Genomic DNA, 19,360 nt, shown 5'->3' on the forward strand with positions numbered 1-19,360 from the left:
AACGTTCAGTGCCGATTTTTACAAGAGTAAAAGTATCGAAATACCCCAGCTACCGAACATAATCCGTATAAGTACAATAAACAAATATGAATTTATCAAGAGCAACACAAAAAACACAAAATGTTGTTTTATGACATATTGATAGTGTTTAAGTGACTTGCACACGTGCCAATTACATATGATTTAGTAGTTCTTCTTTGTTTTGAAACGCGCGGAAGTGGAAATCGGCGCTCACGTGACCCAAAGCCTGTATATGTCACAGGTTGATAATAGTCTTGAGGTTCCGTTATGTACATGATTAGATTTTGTATTTTTTTATGCTTTTGGCATTTTTGGCACAATTTTTGCGAAAATCAGTATGGAAGAGTTAAGCTTTAGAATGTATCTGACGAATACTGATTAATTCTTGTCACATTATGGTTAGAAATTGTAGGTGGAATATGTGGGTTTACCTCATGTAAGAAATATTGAAAATTTTATCAAAAGGGCCAGTAAACATGACAGTCACAAAGTGCACATATAAGCTTATCGATGAGGGAGAGATTAAAGAATAGTATAGTTGACACAAGGCCGGGTATGTTTGTATTGGTCAAGCAACGCATAGACTGACCAATGGGATTCTTAGTAATCCAGCCAACCGGCTTATTTAGAATACTGACCAATGAGATTCATAACTGAGTTTCACGGGGCAAATGTTAGAGGAAAATAGTTCAGTTAGCGTTTAGACTTGGAGGTGTACAGTTAGAAAAAGACAGAATCATGTAGCAATCACAGCGTATTTGTATAACTGAAATATTAGTTAAGTCAGACATTAAATTGGACTAGAAACTGATATATGGTGTTGTTGAATATTTTATCCTACATTATGCAGAGAAATTAATATTAATAGAAAGGGACAAACTTGTCCCATGCGCGGCACGAGAAAATGGTAGCTAATGCAAAACTCGTCATCTTGGCAATACGCGCATGACGAGATATCGAATGATAGGCTACACACCGGTAATTTAAGAGTAATGAACATTGTTAGTAACTATGTGTCGTCCATGAACTATGAACGATTACGTGACATTCTGGTCAGTTGAGAAAACCAAATTGTTGTGAGAAATATGAACTCGGCAGGCTTCAACATTAACTGTTGTTATTATTGAAGGTTCAATGAAAACAATAGTCAAAATTTAGAAGAATAAGCTTACCATCATTCCCAATGGCCTATTTTACCTTACCCTGCCCCTTTAGACAATTAAGAAAATGAATTCCAAATAAACAAATGGTGTTCCTTTTCTTAAAAAAAAGAAGTGGCTTTAAAAATTTTGACAATTTTAATGTTGTTTTTGTATTAAAAATATATAAACATTATCAATGGGTTACATAAAAGACGTACCACATGGTTACATAAAGGATGTATTTGCCATTTGAGAAACAAGTGTAGATGGACCTGTGATCTGGCAAAACAATCCTACCTGTTAATTTACAAAAATATTGCCATACACAAACTGTGATTAAAAAAGCAGGAGAGTTCATCGATTCCTATTGCTTATAGATAACTTTGTACTGACATCAGAAAAAGTAGAAACAGTGAAATTCATATGGAATCATCTTGTTGCAAATGGAGAATGCCAGACTGACCAATAATTAAGTTATGGTATTGGAATATTATTTAAAAAAAATATAATGATCAAAATTAGGAAAGTGTGATCTGAAATGGTAAAACTCTGAATAAAACTATATAATCTGTTGAGTATGATCAAATCCAAGCACAGTGATACTAAATGTTAATATAAAAGCATACATGCACATAAAAATTAAGCAGTACTGTACATCTGTACCTGTTATTTGTGATGTAATTCTGACGTCATTGACAATTTATAGCAACTGGGAAATGAACCCGGTAGGCAAGAAATGTTTGCTTATTGATCTATTAACAGTACATGTAGTTAGGGCATTAACATCAGAGAAAGTCAATTCTGAGACAGAAGCTTTCACCGCTTTATGTACAGTTGACGAGATTTCTCACATATCCCACAAGCTATGTATCAGACATTTTATTAAAAAACAAGATAAATGATGTCGAAGCAAACAAATAGAAATACATTTTCATTATTTCTGGCATGTTGAAAGGCCTCTACAATATTAAAATTAAATTAATATTGAAAATAAAATCAAGTACCAACTCATATACCACACATATTTGTTCTTGGATGACGAGTGATTTCAATTCTTCACTACCATACAAAACAGTAGAAAATATTGAAAATTATGTGCAATATTGTCATGGTTACGTAATATATGAATGCGGTTGTTGTAGAACCATTATATATCTTTGAAAGAAACCAGTTAATCGAAGTAGATTGCCAAGAAAAACTTACACACCCAATGACATATCAAATATCTAGATTCAGAGGGGTTATCACATTACAAACAAAATTGGGATGTCCATGCCGAGACAGGTATTTTTTATACCCTTTATTACTTGTATTGATTTGTCTAAATGCCACTCACTTTCCAGTCATATAAGCAAGAAAGTGATAAGCGTTTATTTCGTATTAATATTTGCTCTTTATCTTGACTTTACTCTGTACAAATTTTCTTAGCCGGAGCTGTAAATTGTTTACCTAACTTTTCAAATGGGTTTTAATGTTAATGTACATTTGTGGATGAAAATATCTTCGCTGTTTTTTTAAATAATGCAAAATATGTTGAGAAAACACATTCAACCTACTCACCTTGTAGAATCATTCATGAATGCAAAAAAAAAATCTGGTCCTTAGCGCCACCTCGAAACTATCGTTGGCTCATTTATTAATGCATCTCAAAGAAAAGGTGGCGCCCGTGATTAACGGTTGTGCGAATACCACCATAGCTTTCAGAAGATAATTATAATAATAACGTGCAATTACCTGATGAAGTCACCAGTGGGATCGGCCTGTTTGCCAAAACCAACCGGACAATAGCAGTTGAGAAACTGCTGGAAGAATGAGCTGCATGAGAGCCACAACCACATTCCCGCATTCACCGACCAATCAGCATCCATCAACAGCTCGTCAAACACCTAGAGAACAAACAGGAACACTATTATGATAAGGGCTTGTTTAGTTGTTTGTGAGAGAAGTTCCATTAAAGATAAAAAAAAATAATTCAGAAATTCTTGATAATTGGAAAAAATTCATGTTATTAAACAATAATTTAATGAATTGTTTGGAAATAGTTCCTAAAAGGTAATTAAATAATCATTAAATGAATTTATAAATTGTGTAAAAATAAATGAATTTCCTATGTAAATCTTAACCTAGAACCATAAACTATTCATAAACAAAATTTCCTCCCATAAATTTGCAGGAACCCTAATATATAAAGCTGTTTGTAGACTTTTTCGATGAGTCATTGACTTCAACGAAATATTGTTAAAGGTCACTTCTCACTTAACGTTTTGAACTAGTATGACCGCTGTTTGAATGAGACTTCCTCACCCCATTAACCATGCTTTTTAATGCATACAATTTATTGGCAACAAATTGATGTAGGGTCATCCATGAAACACTGGCGAAAAAAACTGTGTGAAAATACACCCAGTAATTTCTGACAAAATTTTTGTACTCTCATTATTGTTTTAAGTTTTATTGGATGGCAAAATTTTGCTTAATTCTGTGAAGAAGCCCCTTTAAATTACTGCATTTGCTCTCATTGCCTAATGTGCTCACCTTGAATCCTTCTTCCCATGATATCCAGAGGTCCCCCCGCGTCAAGAAGCAGGCAATAGCATGGCGACCCAGGTGATGGACCCAGCCCACCTCACGCAGCTGTACCATTATGGCATCTATCCACGGAAACCCAGTCTTACCCTACGGAGTAATATTACTGTGGATTTATTTAATTTCTTTGACATGAATTTCAGTTGATTCGTTAATCAGATATATTTGTTTGATCTTGAATTTATGGAATTTTTAATAATGTCTGCCGTAAAACTTCAGGTACAACTTCAGAAGCAAACACTCACAGAACATTTGATGTCATTGTTTGGCAAACTCACAATCCACTAAAATAAGTGTCATACACGTATAATTTGTATCTCAGAAATGCTTATCGTATCATTATGCTTGTAAAGCTTGTGTGAAATCAATGACAACAAAAACCTGTCTTCACTAGGATATTAATGTTTATCATAATGTATGTAGTAAAAATTATACTGAAGGCATAATAATGGAAAACTGCCTAAAAGTAAGAAATTAATGCTTATCTTCTCATATCTGATAATGCTTGAGTGAAGAGAATTGAACATTTTGTGACCTTTCATACTGCAGAAAAATCAATATTTATTGTAATTTATTACATACCGCTTTGGACCAAAGCGGTATGAAATAAATTACAATAAATATTGTTTTTTGGTTGACCCATAAGGAAACCCTGTTTCAAGTATATATACTAGCTTTATCCTAGGAATTCAGATCAAATTATAACATGCTCAGTCATGATAAGGGAACTTTTGAAATGCAGTTCAAACCCACCTATCCCTTTAAAGCTTTGCATGAGAGTGAAATGTTTGGGTGTTTTTCTTTAACTTTCTTAGTTCAAGACTTGTAGTTTTTTTATCCCTATAAACAGCTAAAACAATAAAATTAAGTTCCGGTTGTAGGAAACCTAGAATTGATAAATGTCAGTAGCATAGGTCAAACTATTTACAAGTTTATCTCAAAATGCGGCATAAGCACACAAACCCAGCATCTATCACTTGCTGTTTCCTTTAAAGATTTTTGTATTACATAATTATAGCTAACAGCTAATTTGAAATATAAATGGCTACATCTCTATTTTGAACTTTGACAAAGTAATGCAATTCTGTACAGGAATAAATATATTTAAGAGATTATGTACAGTCAAGGTCTTGAGTTATGGAGAGGTTTCTTAGCCCTTTAAAACGTAGAAACGTATTTTGATGCATCTATAGTCCCATAGAAAATTAAATTTAATGACATACATTTCTTACTAAATTTAAGTTTAAAAGGCTTCATTTCCATTCCTAAGATACTGATTAGCTGCAAACAGCATAAATCTTTAACCCTTTGCATGCTGGGAAATTTGTCGTCTGCTAAAATGTCGTCTGCTAAATTTCTAAAATTAGCATTTTCTTCGATTTTTTTTCAAAGAATACTATCAGAATAGCAAACAGCTTGGATCCAGATGAGACGCCACGTTCTGTGGCGTCTCATCTGGATCCAAACTGTTTGCAAAGGCCTTCACAACTCGGTTCCCGCACTGTAAGGGTTAACAGACCTGGCTGGTCTGGTTTTATGCTTGCACATTGCAATTTTCACTTTGCTTCTAAGGGGGAAAAGGTTAAATAGAGATAAAATCACAATTATCTGCATAGCTAACAAGTACAGTTATTGTCATTGTTTACTGTATTTTTAAGGACATGAGATCAGAAAAAAAACTGTTCAACATAAACTATCACCAACCTGTGTGAGATCAAATTGAGGATTATAAAAGAAACATTAAGAGATCATATTTCATAGAACACATCCAAAGAGAAAGCATTTTAGCAATTAGCAGCTTTATCGAACATTTACTGCAAAAAAATGAGGAATAATATAGTAGATGGTTGTGTTTGTCGAAGAAACAGAATTGTTATAATGTTGTTGAGGTCTTAAAAGGTACCATAAATTAACTAATAATTCAATTGTTTTTTTCTGGGCTCCTTTTTGCTAACAACCCTACTGAGTTATTTTGACTTGAATTTTCAGTCAGCAGAATATTATTGATTATATTGAACAGACATTTTTAGTCACACTTCATTTTACCTCTGCCCAGTTTGCCAACGCTTCAGGGTTTTTATCCCACGGCACCTGAATACAAATTGCATTGCCCTCCATTTTGTCAAAGCTGGGGTTATTAGTTGCTGCTGTGAAGAAGAATTCCCGCCACAAAAGTTGTCCATGCAACGACAATGGAGGGTCGTTTTGCTTCTTTATCTGCAGAATAAAACACCACTGATATTGAAATAAACATTGCCTGCAAGGGTTACCTATACTGACAACCCCTAGCTTGTGCCTGGTAAAATACTAGGGGGCCAACTGATTTTTAAAATAAGTTTGGCAAAGTCAATTATTGTAAAGTTCTTTTGCAATTATTGCTCTGTAAGGTAATATCAATTTTAATGAGTTCTTTGTAAAACTTGTTTGCTGTTTGCATGTTTGAACTATTTCCTGTTTGGCATTATTTCCAACATGGCAGCAGTTATGTAAAAATCCAAAATTCTGAAACCTAACAGTAAAAATATGCAAAAGATATCACATAAAACTTTCTATACCTCAAAAAATATGAATGGCTGAAGAATAAAAGGGTAAAAATAACAACAGTTACTGTGACTTATACAATGCGAAATTTTGAGATAGAAAACTATTTGAAAAACATAGAATATGAAGATCATTTTAATATTCACATAAGTTTTAAAATTTCACTATAAATATGTTGCTTAAAATTGTTACTTTTAGCAGTTTATATTCTTAACTGATGATAATAAAAAGAACACAGTTGGGCATTGTTTCTGCAAAATAGTTAAAATTATTAATTAAAACATCCTTTTATTCAACACATTTAAATTGATTTAATTTTTGCCGAAATATCCTATTGTTATGCACCCATCTTTTAATACATGTAATTATATCAATCTAACATCAACATCAAGATTGGGCAACCTTTCTGAACTGTGGGAAAGTAGATTATCTAAGTAAGTTGCCGTCTGGGCAAGTTGAACTCCAATCATAAGGTATACCCTTTTCTTAATATGAACATCATTCAGACTTAATGAACTCTAACCAATTCAGACTTGCAAGTTGAAAGCTCCAGAAAAGTGTCAGACATTCCATATGTCTTTCTTTGAAAACTTTCCAAGAAAAATAAAAAATTCTGGATCAATAAAATCTAAGCATATAAACATGTTGACAGCAGCACATTGTTACGATCTCTTACAGCTTATGTCCTTCTCGCTTCTGTTAACATACATTTACAAATAATCATATATAGTTCAGTAACATATAGGCATAATATATGCATAATACAGTCGAAACTGAACGGCCACCTGAAAATAACGGTCACCTGCAGACAACGGTCAGTCAGTCTGGAATCCCCCTGATGAAAAACACTCTATATTACACTTGAAAATAATGGCCACCTGTCCATAACAGCCAACGGCAACTATATTCAACTCCAAAATTCATGTTTGACCTGAAATCAACAGTCACACGTCAGGCGTCTCAAGTCGTGAACATTAACAAGAGAGCCTGAAAGGCCCAAAGTCGCTCACCTGAGATAAAAAGAAATGACCTGTTCTTGCAGCCCAAGATATCAATAAAACAAATGTTCTAACCAAGTTTCATGAAGAATGAACAACAAATGGCCCCATGGCGGAGATGTTTTTCAACAGACTGGAAACATTTTTGAACTCGTCAAAGATATTATTGGGACAAATCTTCTGACAAAGTTTCATGAAGTTCTTTAATAAATGTGGCCTCTACAGTGTTAACAAGGCAAATATTCATGACACACAACGGAAGACAGACAATTGACAAAAGGTGATCACAAAAGTTCACCATGAGCAAAAAATATTATGCTCATAAAGATTGTCACCATGTGTGAAGATCAGCAAGTGTCATTCATATTGAACTAAAAATGTGACTAAAAGTACTCACAATGTTTAACTATGAACAACTGTGGTAGTGCGGTCTCGTTCGCTTACGCATGTGAACCGGTCACGGGACAGTAACGAGTTATGTAACTTTGTGAGCACTTATGTAATACGGAAATATTTATCGAGTATAATTAAAGAACGTTTTTTTCTAACACACTTACTGGTTGTAATTCAATTAACCAATGGCGTCCAGTCAGATACGACTGAATACACTCAAAGAATGAATCTATAAGTGAAAACCAAAGCAGCTTTAATGAAAATACCTAACTTTAGTCTAAAAAATCTATGCATCGTTAAAAATTAACAAATACAGCAAATAGCTTAATGAATGTAAAAAGAAGTTCACAATCTCTAAAAAATTATATAAATATTAGTTACTGTAAGTAAGTTGCTTTAAAAATTTAGTTTATAAAATAAGTCTAACTTAATCTAAAAAACACAATTTATGGAGAGTGGAAAAATCCATTGACTCAAATGTAAAAAAAATAAATAAATAAAAGTTATTTCAATCAAAAGAGTCTTTCAAATTTAGAAAATGCCAAAAAACAAGGTTGCCATGGAAATAGTTTCATAGCACAGTAGTCTGCTAAATACATCAGTAGGTTAACTTGGCTCATCAGTAAAGATCAAAGATAAGGCTCTACAGTGCATTAGAACATGCACAGTTATTTTATGACATAGGTTTATTAAATTGCATGCAAACTACTGTCTTTATGTACAACACATTTTATGAAAGAAGTCCCAGTTTTATACAAGGGAGCTTACTATAAGTTAACTATTGGAAAGTATGTGCAGATTATCTTTCTTTAACATTATGGCTTATCACAACTAGACTGTTTACATGTTTTCACTATATACATATAGAGAAAACTGCCCCACCCCCTGGCGGCCATGTTTTTCCACCGATTCTGGACCATTTTCGAACTCAAACGTTATATCCAGAAAACACATGTTCTGACCAAATTTCATGAAGATTGGACCAAAAATGTGATTTCTAGAGTGTTCACATGTTTTCACTATATACATATAGAGAAAACTGCCCTGCCCCCTGGCCATGTTTTTACACCGATCTGGACCATTTTGGAACTCGTCCAAGATATCAATCAAACCAATGTTTTGACCATGTTTCATGATGATTGGGCAAAAATTGTGACTTCTAGAGTGTTCACAAGGTTTCTCTATAGCCATATAAGGAATACTGCCCCTCCCCCATGCGGCCATGTTTTTCAAGGGACCGGAACCATTTTTGAACTCAACATATCATTTAGACAAAGTTACATGAAGATTGGGCATTAAATGTGACTTCTACAGTGTTCATAAGGTTTTTCTTTTTTGACCTAGTGACCTAGTTTTTGACCCAGCATGACCCAGTTTCAACTCAGTTGAGGTATCAATGGGACAAATGTTCTGACCAAGTTTCATGAAGATCGGACAATAAATGTGGCCTCTGGAGTGTTCACAAGGCAAATATTGACGCCGCACAACGCACGACGGACCAAATGCAATCACAAAAACTCACCATGGGCACGTTTTGCTCAGGTGAGCTAAAAACACAGCACATCATTTGTCCGTCTATTTTGCAGTTAAAGCGTCTGATAGCGGTAATTGCCTTTGATATTATAAAAGCGGCCCGCTTTGAGTAAACAAATAATAAGGTGTTGAGCAGGTTTCTTTTCCGGGGATAATTGTGGGGGAATCTTCAAAACAAAAAAGAAAGAAAATGAATTTGTGACATGTTTAAAGTAATAATCGCATATTAAATGACCGCTAATTAGTACATTGTACTTACAACGTTAAGTATCGATTGAAAAATAACATAATCAGATCATTCTTTAAAAGAGCTTTCTAGCGTACACAACATTTTTCTAAAGCAATCGGAATAATAAATCACGGAATAACAATGAGTGGTAAACGTAAGTTCCTCACATTAGAGGAGCAGGTCAAGTGTTTGAAACTGTTTGAATAAGAACGGTACAATTACACCGTACTATCGGTTTATGACAGCGAATCCGCTTTTTAGACTTGTATGGATGTGACGTTAACGGCACGTGACAAGCTTTATTTACTGAATGAACGAGATGCATGAGTAAACAATTATACCAGCGTTTATAAAGTCATTGCTTTAGTTTAGCAATATGAAATTAAATCAATCTATAGGATATTATTCGGTATTATTCAATGAACAGACGAAAGTTAGTTCTGTTATTATGCTTAGTTAACAGCAATGAGCCTGTGTTTTACACTGCGGCCACACAGTATGCAAACGACTGTGTGGGGTTACGGGGGTTACGACGTAGCAATACTACCGACTGACAAACCATCTTAAAATTGTGATCCTAATTCGACGGTCACCTGTGGACAACGGTCACTTTGGTCATTTCCCTTGTTCTCAGGTTTGACTGTATATATATATATATATATATATATATATATATATATATATATATATATATATATTGATAGAAAAAGATTAATAAGAAGTCTTTAATGTCAGATGACTTGACCAATTATTTCTTAAAACATATCGTGCATTCACAAACTGCGTCAATCTTGTATGTCAGAAATAGAGAATACTAGGTCGGTGCCGAATAAAGCAAAGTTTATTTTGCGAGGCTTAGATAATCTGAATAACGAGCCTTGGCGAGTGTTTCAGATTTTCGTGCCGAGCAAAATAAACTTTGCTTTATTCGGCACCGACCTAGTATTCGATTTATCCTATCAATTTTCTTAGTCGTAAATTATTTCTTTACAAATAGAATAGGAAAATCGAACAACACGGAAAATCCCAAAGTTATTTTAAGCAAACAGTGTTTCATTATTTTAATCGTGCCGAGCCTAATACATTACAAAAAGATCAGTTACTAACCTGTTTTTCTGTTTATCATACCTCTACGTCCTCGATTTTTAAGAAATAAAAAAACAACACTAAACAACTGCAGCTTTAGCGTGAAAGAACATGCATTGTGTCGTATGACGTGTTAATAATGACGTCACGAGTACGCGCACTTTATATTTGTAAATAATGTTGTTTTTTTTGCTTTTTGTGTTGCATTATGTGTTAAAAATATATTACATCTTGGTATCAAATTGTTTGTTTTGCTGAATCTGAATCGATTTTACTAAAAATGATTACTTTATAGTTGATTCCGAGTAATATGACCTTTCTCCGCCGCGCGTGACAGCTATATTTCAGCACTGCCGAAATAGAGGGAAACTTATTCCACAGTGGTTTATTTCGACAATGCAAGTCTGATGATGGGATAAATTACGGTTTTAAGGAAGCCTGTAAATTTATCCCATCATCATGACTAGGAACATCCGCAGTTTTTAATAATGTTTTATGAACTCAAGACAAACAAATCATGGTTGTTGTCTTTTTTTTAAATTAATTGATCTACAAGTGTACAGGTACCATATTAAAGTATACTACGTTATTATTGCAACATTATGATGTAATTACTGCTCAAGGTAAAAATCTATTTATATCATATCTGATGATGAACTCATAAATATTAAAGATTGGACCTTGACCTTGCGGTTTGAAGTAGTTGTGCTTTTTTGTGATGCCATAAAATGTGAAATTAAACAAATATATGCGAAGTGAAACAAAAGACACTGTGATATATTTGGATTACTATATATGGTAAAAAACTTTTCGTCATTAGATATACTTACTTTCACTTGAAATAACATGAAAACAACGATAAAAGAAACATTCATAATTGATATGGGCGACGCCATTTTGTTTTTAAAATGAGATTACAAGGCTTCAAGCTCTAGCGCGCACGTTGAAATTAAACTTCTATGCTGCAGCAAAAAAAGCAAACAAGCAAAGATAACAAACTTTTAATTTGAAACTGTTTTTAGCTGTTACTTTTAAACAAAACAACGTGAAAAGTAAAAACTATATAATACAATTTACGTGACGGATAAAGAAAAACAGTACGATAAAGGCAGGTGACAAACGCACGCGTAGCGAAACTAGTAGCATAAGTAATACCGATACAAGCGTATCTGAGCGGCAAAACATCAAACAAAACAAGAAAAAGCAACAAAATAAAGGGAGTGACACACAAGATGATTTGCAAGATGAACAAGAGATCAATATCGCATCAGAACTACATAGCATAAACCAAAAACTTAGCAATATGCTAACCAAAGACAGCAGTTATCTCAAAGGCCTGATCAAAGATGTCGTTCTACAATTTAAAGAAGAAATGCTAGGTTCACTTGTCCTCAGAGTTAAAAAGGTGGAAAGCGAGTTGTTCGTAAAGGAGCTAGAGAACGGCAAACTAGCAAAAGAAATTGAAAAGTTAGGCAAAACCGTTAATGAACAAAAGAACGAAAATGAACGTCTCCAGAAACAAATAAAATCGCAAGGTGAAACCAATGAAACAAAAATGAATGAATTAGAACAATACAGTCGGCGCAGTAATATTAAATAAGAAGGCATTCCAGACAAAGAAAACGAAACTATAAAGGGAACGGCAGAAAAAGTCATACAAACACTGAATAAAAACATACCCGATTTAAACTTTACAGTGAACGACATTGACATTACACATAGAATCGGCATTTTTAAGAAAAATAATGACAGACCCATTGCTCTTTAAATGGTTTCGAGAATTTAAAGGAGCTACATAATGCGTCACGCAAAACATCTTCGAAATTAGTGTGCCCCAATTATATAGTATAAACCACGAGAAACTCGAGAAGTTAGAACACTAGATTTAAAAGCAATTACCATGAACACTATGGTCACGGATAGCAAATACTTTAAAATGCACTGATGAATGAATAAAACTAGCACTTGAACCAATATTTAAACTAAAAGCGCTTATGTAAAAAAATGAAGTGTAATAATGTATGAACAATATATATTAATGTATAAGTGTCGAGTAGTACAAACAAGTTATAACACGCAAACATTCTTATATTTTTATTACTAGTTATATACCTTTTTACACAATATTTATGAAAGGAAATTCATGTAGACAAAAGCAGTTATAGTTGTATTTACAATATTTAACTTAATATGCACACATGGAATGCACACGTATATGAATATGTGTATATCACTTTTATCCATGCTTTAATTTGAACAGTATATGTGAATAAATGTATAAGTAACACTAAAACTAATATGTATCTTAGAAGATATCATGTGTTTTTACAATGCACAACATTGTGTATGCATTTACCTATCTCAGTAAGTAATTAATGTGTCCATTTCATTTATGCATTCAACTCAATATATATATTAAAAGTTAACTTTTAAATCAATACAAAAATAATAATAAGCGTAAACCAGCACATGCTTTATAAGTGTACACGTCAATTAAGGACTAGTTACAAAGCATAACAAACAAACATGTACATTTAGAGTGTGAATCGAAATATAACAAGGGTTGTTTGTAAAACATGCATGCCCCCCCATATGGGTTGTCCCTTGTAGTTGCAGTCATTGTGTGTATACGTATTTTGTCAATGTGACCTTGACCTTTGACCTAGTGACCTGAAAATCAATAGGGGTCATCTGCGTGTCATGAACAACGTATCTATGAAGTGTCATGCTCCTAGGCAAAAGCATTCTTGAGTTATCCTCCGGAAACCATTTTACTGTTTCGGGTCACCGTGACCTTGACCTTTGACCTAGTGACTTGAAAATCAATATGGGTCATCTGCAAGTCATGATCAATCTACCCATGAAGTTTCATGATCCTAGGCATATGTATTTTTGAGTTGTCATCCGGAAACCATTTTACTATTTTGGGTCACCGTGACCTTGACTTTTGACCTACTGATTTCAAAATCAATAGGGGTCATCTGCGAGTCATGATCTATCTACCTATGAAGTTTCATGATCCTAGGCGTATGCGTTCTCGAGTTATCATCCGGAAACCATTTTACTATTTCGGGTCACCGTGACCTTGAGCTTTGACCTAGTGACCTCAAAATCTATTGGGGTCATCTGCAAGTCATGATCAATTTACCTATGAAGTTTCATGATCCTAGGCATATGCGTTCTTGAGTTATCATCCGGAAACCATTTAACTATTTCGGGTCACCATTACCTTGACCTTTGTTCTAGTGACCTTAAAATCAATAGGGGTCATCTGCGAGTCATGATCTATCTACCTATGAAGTTTCATGATCCTAGGCCTGAGCGTTATTGCGTTATCATCCGGAAACCACATGGTGGGCGGACCGACAGACCGACCGACATGTGCAAAGCAATATACCCCCTTTTCTTCGAAGGGGGGCATTATATTGTAATAGTGTAACAAAAATCAATTTTTATAAATGTAAATAACTGTATTGTTACAATATATCAACAATCAAAATTGGTCAAGAATCTAACGAATAGAATAAGTGATAACGTACACATTTATATTTTTGTCTAATCACTAGTTGTATGTCTTGAACGGACTATGTATGTTCGAATATAAATATGCATATAAATACATGTATTAATGACACTTGAATGAATATGTATATTAGACATGTGCATGAAAACAATTGTATTGCTAAACTTTATAAACAATCAATAATGTTTAAGGGTTTAAGTGGTTAAATTACTAATAGGGTGTGTTTTGTTTTTCCTTATAAATATGTTGAAATATTATTTATTTACACTGCTTACATTATTTATTACATAGATGATTAAACAATACTTAATATTGAACGAGTTAAGAACTCTTTTTTCAAACATAAAATCATTTTTGTTATCGTGCATTTCCTTTATATCACATTACTGAAAATTATGTTTTCTAAAATGTAATACAACTCTAATGCCTCACCTATATATATTTTGCCTTTCGATAATAGGTAGGCGACACATCAGAAATCAGTGTATTAATATTTTTCTTATATGAATCAACTAAATCAACATCTTTATCACGTTATTAAAGACCGATCCTTTAACAACTGTTGCATATTTTCGTATTGTTTAAAGCAAATACCTAAAGAAGAGGCACACTTTGACAACAATTGTGAAATGACTGATGTATACTTATATGTTTTATTTTAAAAAACACTATGTATTTCTTAAGTATGTATGGAAAGACTTATTATTATATTAAGCATATACTTGCATGTACAACATGTTTAATATTATCGTCAGCAACTCACCAATTATGTGCAGATTAAGTACCATAAGATGTCTTGTACACTATATATTTAACATGTTAGCCCATATTCATATATAATAGCATGGATATGTTTATTCATCTTTCTGAGATAGTATCTAAATGGACAAACATGTACTCACATATCATTTATTATAACCCCATTCTTAATGAGTATTAAAATATGTGCACTTAATGTAAAAGGGCTAAACAACAAAGAAAAACGTATAAAAATGTTCCAATGGTTGGAAAAAAAGAAATATAATATATGCCTACTTCAAGAAAGTCATTTGACGGACACTGTTATTGAAGCGTTAAAGCACGAATGGGATGGTGATATTTATTTGAGTGGACATCACACAAACAAACAAGGAATCACATTTCTTATTTAAAAAAATAACTCAAATATAAAAGTCAGCAACTTCAAAGAACATACTACCTGGAAGACTAGCGAGCCTTGACATGACAATACACGAAACATAAATAACAGGATTTAATGTTTACGGTCCTAACTTAGATGAAAGTAACTTTAACAAAACAGTGCATATCCTTATTAATGACAATTCAGATAAAAAATACTAATTGGCCGAGACTTTAATAGCGTAAGAAATCCAATATTAGACAAGAAAAATGGCAATTTATATACACATCTGAAAAATAGGACATTGTTGAATGACATAATTGAAAATTGTAACTTGTGAGATATTTGGCGTACATTAAATCCATCCGAGTGCAAATTAACATTGCATTCAAATTCCAAACCAACTACTGTGAAACCATTATTATTCGTCCGACATTAATTTTCGCCTTTTCGTCCTTCGACCGTTGGACGAATTCAAGATCCGGACGAACAATCATGCCCCATATTTGAAACAAATAAGACTGGATTACCGTAGGCTAGAGGCATTTAAATCCAGCGTAATCCACGCATATACACAGGGCTCGAAATTAACACTCGCACACTCGCAAAATGCAAGAAAAAAAGATTGCAAGGTAAGTTATAAGCCACAAGTGTTTTTTGCAAATAAAGAAATAGTGAAAAAAAACGAGTTATATTGCTTAAAGCGGGTATATACGATCTTGTCAAATATTTATTAATTAATATGAAAGGTGTAAAAAACTTATTATACATATATTTCAATATAAACTAAAGTAAAAGTTAAGAAGAACATGTGTCGAAAAATGCTAAATAAGCCAGATATTTAATTCTGAAATCGAAAAAGGCTGTACAGCCGAATTCGCCAGCATGTATATCATGCATGTACGATGTGAATCTAAATTTAGTTTAACGGTTCATTTGAAATTCCTGCAGCGATATCGATTCATACGACACACGAACACTTACTAAAAAGACGAATGCATCGGTTATTGTAGGAAAATAATTACGAATTATCTTCGTCACAATCGGCTCGGGGCGCTAATTTGTATTTGCTGCATTTTATGAAATTCGTCTTAAATGTATCATTTTTTCTTGCATATTGTGTGTTATTATAACATATTTGTATCAATATTTTACAATTCAGCACATATAAAAATCGTATATACCCGCTTTAATGCGTTCGACGGCGTGAACGCTTAACCGTAGGTCAATTTTTTGAACATCCGAATACCCATATGCAGAAGCGCGCACCTTATTTGTTGACTGGTATACTTAAAATACAGATACACAGATGGTATTGATACAAAGAACATGAAACAGTCGACTATTCACACTCAAGTTAAATCCGGTTTTGACACAAAGGGGTGTTCATTATACAGTGTACGACAACTGACATTTCCTGTAAAACGCGAATGCAATAAGGCTGTATCGAATGCGTCGACTTCGTTTAGGTATAATAGTGTTGATTAGCGCTAATTGTGAACAACTTTATTACCAATTGTGTGTATTGTGTTTTTCAGGGGTGTTGCAGATTATACAGCCTACACGCGGCGAATCCGGATTAAAGACAATACTATTTAACGCAATTAAAATATGACGATGTGTGATCAACACCTGACTGAAATATATTATGCGCTTTGTTACAAATTAATAAAGAACATTTTGATTTGTGTTTAGTTGTTTGGTTTTAACTGCATTTACTATTTTTGTACATATACATAAAAACCCGTACCTTTGTTTTTTTTACGATTTTTTCGCAACCGCGTATTACATGTATTACAAACAAATCGGACGTTGTTTTTTTTTCAAAACCAGAAATGGACGAATTTAAGAGCGGACGAAATAGTCATTTTTATGAATAGGGCGAAATTTTGTGCAGACGAAAATAAATGGTTTCACAGTATATATTGCAGGCGAGACAACTTTCTTATATCGGAATCATTATGTAATATAATCGACAATTGTTGCATCAAACCAGGTTTCATGACTGACCACTCCCTTGTTGCTCTCAAACTAAACAACATTCAACCAGAACGAGGGCCGGGCTATTTTAAATTAAATAACAGCATATTATTAGATGCTAAATATCAAGCCCCCAAAAACAGGAAATAACATATACCATACAAAACAACAATGATGCAAACCCAAATACTTTATGGGACATTATAAAAGGTAACATACAAAATACAACAATTAGATACACATCCTTAACACACAAAAAAAACGCGCAAACTTGAATAAAAAAACACTACATGATATAGAAAAATTACCAACACAATTACATAACACTAATATCATCGACAAAGCCAGTATTGAAAGTGAACTCCATTCAAAAAAACAAGTGTTAGAAAACATTTATCATAAACAACTAAATGGAATAATCCTAAGGGCGAGGGCTTAACACGTACAACATAATGAAACAAATACAAAATATTTTGCAAACATCGAAAAACGTAAAAGTGAACAAAAAACAATTCACAAACTTGTTGTAAACGATATTGAAGTAACCAAAAGGATACAGATTCTAGAAGAACACCGATTATTTTATGAAAACCTTTATAAAAAGAAGCAAACCTCAGCCAACACAAATTTCAATACTCCTCAATCAACTCTAAATGATAATGAAAAACACTCATGTGAAGGACTCCTTACTGAATACGAATGTGGGATGGCACTAAAAGAAATGCAAAATAATAAAAGTCCGGGATCAGATGGTATAACAATTGAATTTTACAAACTATTTTGGAATGAGATTAAAACATATTTAATCAACTCCCTAAACGACTCTTTCAATAATGGAAATCTAACTGTTCTGCAAAAACAAGGTATCATATCACTTATCCCTAAACCTGGAAAAAACCTAGAAACCTTATTAAATTGGCGCCCTATAAGTTTATTAAACAATGACTATAAAATTGCAACACAAGCATCGCAAACAGAATTAAAAAAATATTACCTTCTATTATTTCAAGTTCACAATCCGGATTTATAAAAGGACGCTATATCGGCGAAAATGTACGATTGATACAAGAATGCATTAATTACTTCAATAGCACAAATAAATCAGGTCTTATATTCTTTGCAGACTTTGAAAAAGCATTTGACTCCCTTGACCATTCCTTTATGTTCGCATGTTTAGAGAAATGAACTTTGGAGAAAATATGACACAATGGGTGAAACTTTTTTATAGTGACATAAGTAGTATCATTATAAATAATGGGTTCTTCTCTGACAGTTTTAATATCGAAAGAGGTGTTAGACAGGGATGTCCACTCTCGTCGTCGTTATTTATTATATTTATAGAATTTCTATCTCATTATATACAATCTTACCCAAACATAAACGGCATAGTCGTTTAACCTGGCGAAGAAATCAAACAGTCATTATTCGCCGATGACGCAAATTTGTTTGCACTAACAATCATTGCTCCTTTAACAACTTAATAGAATCACTGACCCTGTTTGGAAACGTTTCAGGACTCAAATTAAACTCATGTAAATGCGCTGTGCTTAAAGTAGGTAATTACAGGCATTCAAACATTCATCTTAAAACGGATTCCGGGAAATGAACTTCAATTGGACAGCAAACGAGGCATCAACGTTAGGCATAACATTCACAAACAATGAGAATAAAACAATATTAAAAAACATATAACCCAAACTACAAAAATTCAAAAATTGTCTTTAATCATGGCAACATAGAAAACTAACCTTAATTGGAAAAATAACTGTATTAAAAACTTTCACACTACCGAAATTAATATATGTACTTACCGTTCTTCCTAACCCAGATAATAAAATCATTGAAGATATAAAAACATCTATATTTGATTTTTTATGGGATGGCAAACCCGACAAAATAAAACAAATACAATAAATACAACCTGTAGAGCTTGGAGGTCTACAACTGACTGACATTTATTCGTTCATAAATTCAATCAAATCCAGTTGGGTCAAACGTTTATTAGATACCGCAAACAAGAGTAAATGGACGTTGTTTTGTTAACAAACACTAGCCAAATATGGTGGCTCTTTAATTTTTAAATGTAACATTAGTGAGTCTCTACTACTTGATATAGCAAAAAAGAATATATTTGTATCTAATGTACTATCAGCTTGGAGTAAAGTCACAGATATGTTAGAAGAAAAAAGTAACAGCAAAATAGTTTTA

At 33.2% G+C, this 19,360-nt stretch overlaps 1 protein-coding gene across 1 annotated transcript in view; it reads right to left on the reverse strand.

Moving 5' to 3' along the window:
* Positions 1-19,360, reverse strand: part of LOC127831225 (cryptochrome-1-like) — a 60,814-nt gene that overhangs the window by 17,116 nt on the left and 24,338 nt on the right. Inside the window, exons 7-9 of the mRNA XM_052356211.1 lie at positions 5,796-5,966; positions 3,699-3,839; positions 2,898-3,049 (exon numbers count right to left, since the gene is read on the reverse strand). Coding sequence (XP_052212171.1) covers positions 2,898-3,049; positions 3,699-3,839; positions 5,796-5,966 — 464 coding nt within the window. The remainder of the gene's footprint in view (positions 1-2,897; positions 3,050-3,698; positions 3,840-5,795; positions 5,967-19,360) is intronic.

The sequence above is a fragment of the Dreissena polymorpha genome, chromosome 5 (genome assembly GCF_020536995.1).
Source record: "Dreissena polymorpha isolate Duluth1 chromosome 5, UMN_Dpol_1.0, whole genome shotgun sequence".
Classification (NCBI taxonomy): Eukaryota; Metazoa; Mollusca; class Bivalvia; order Myida; family Dreissenidae; genus Dreissena; species Dreissena polymorpha.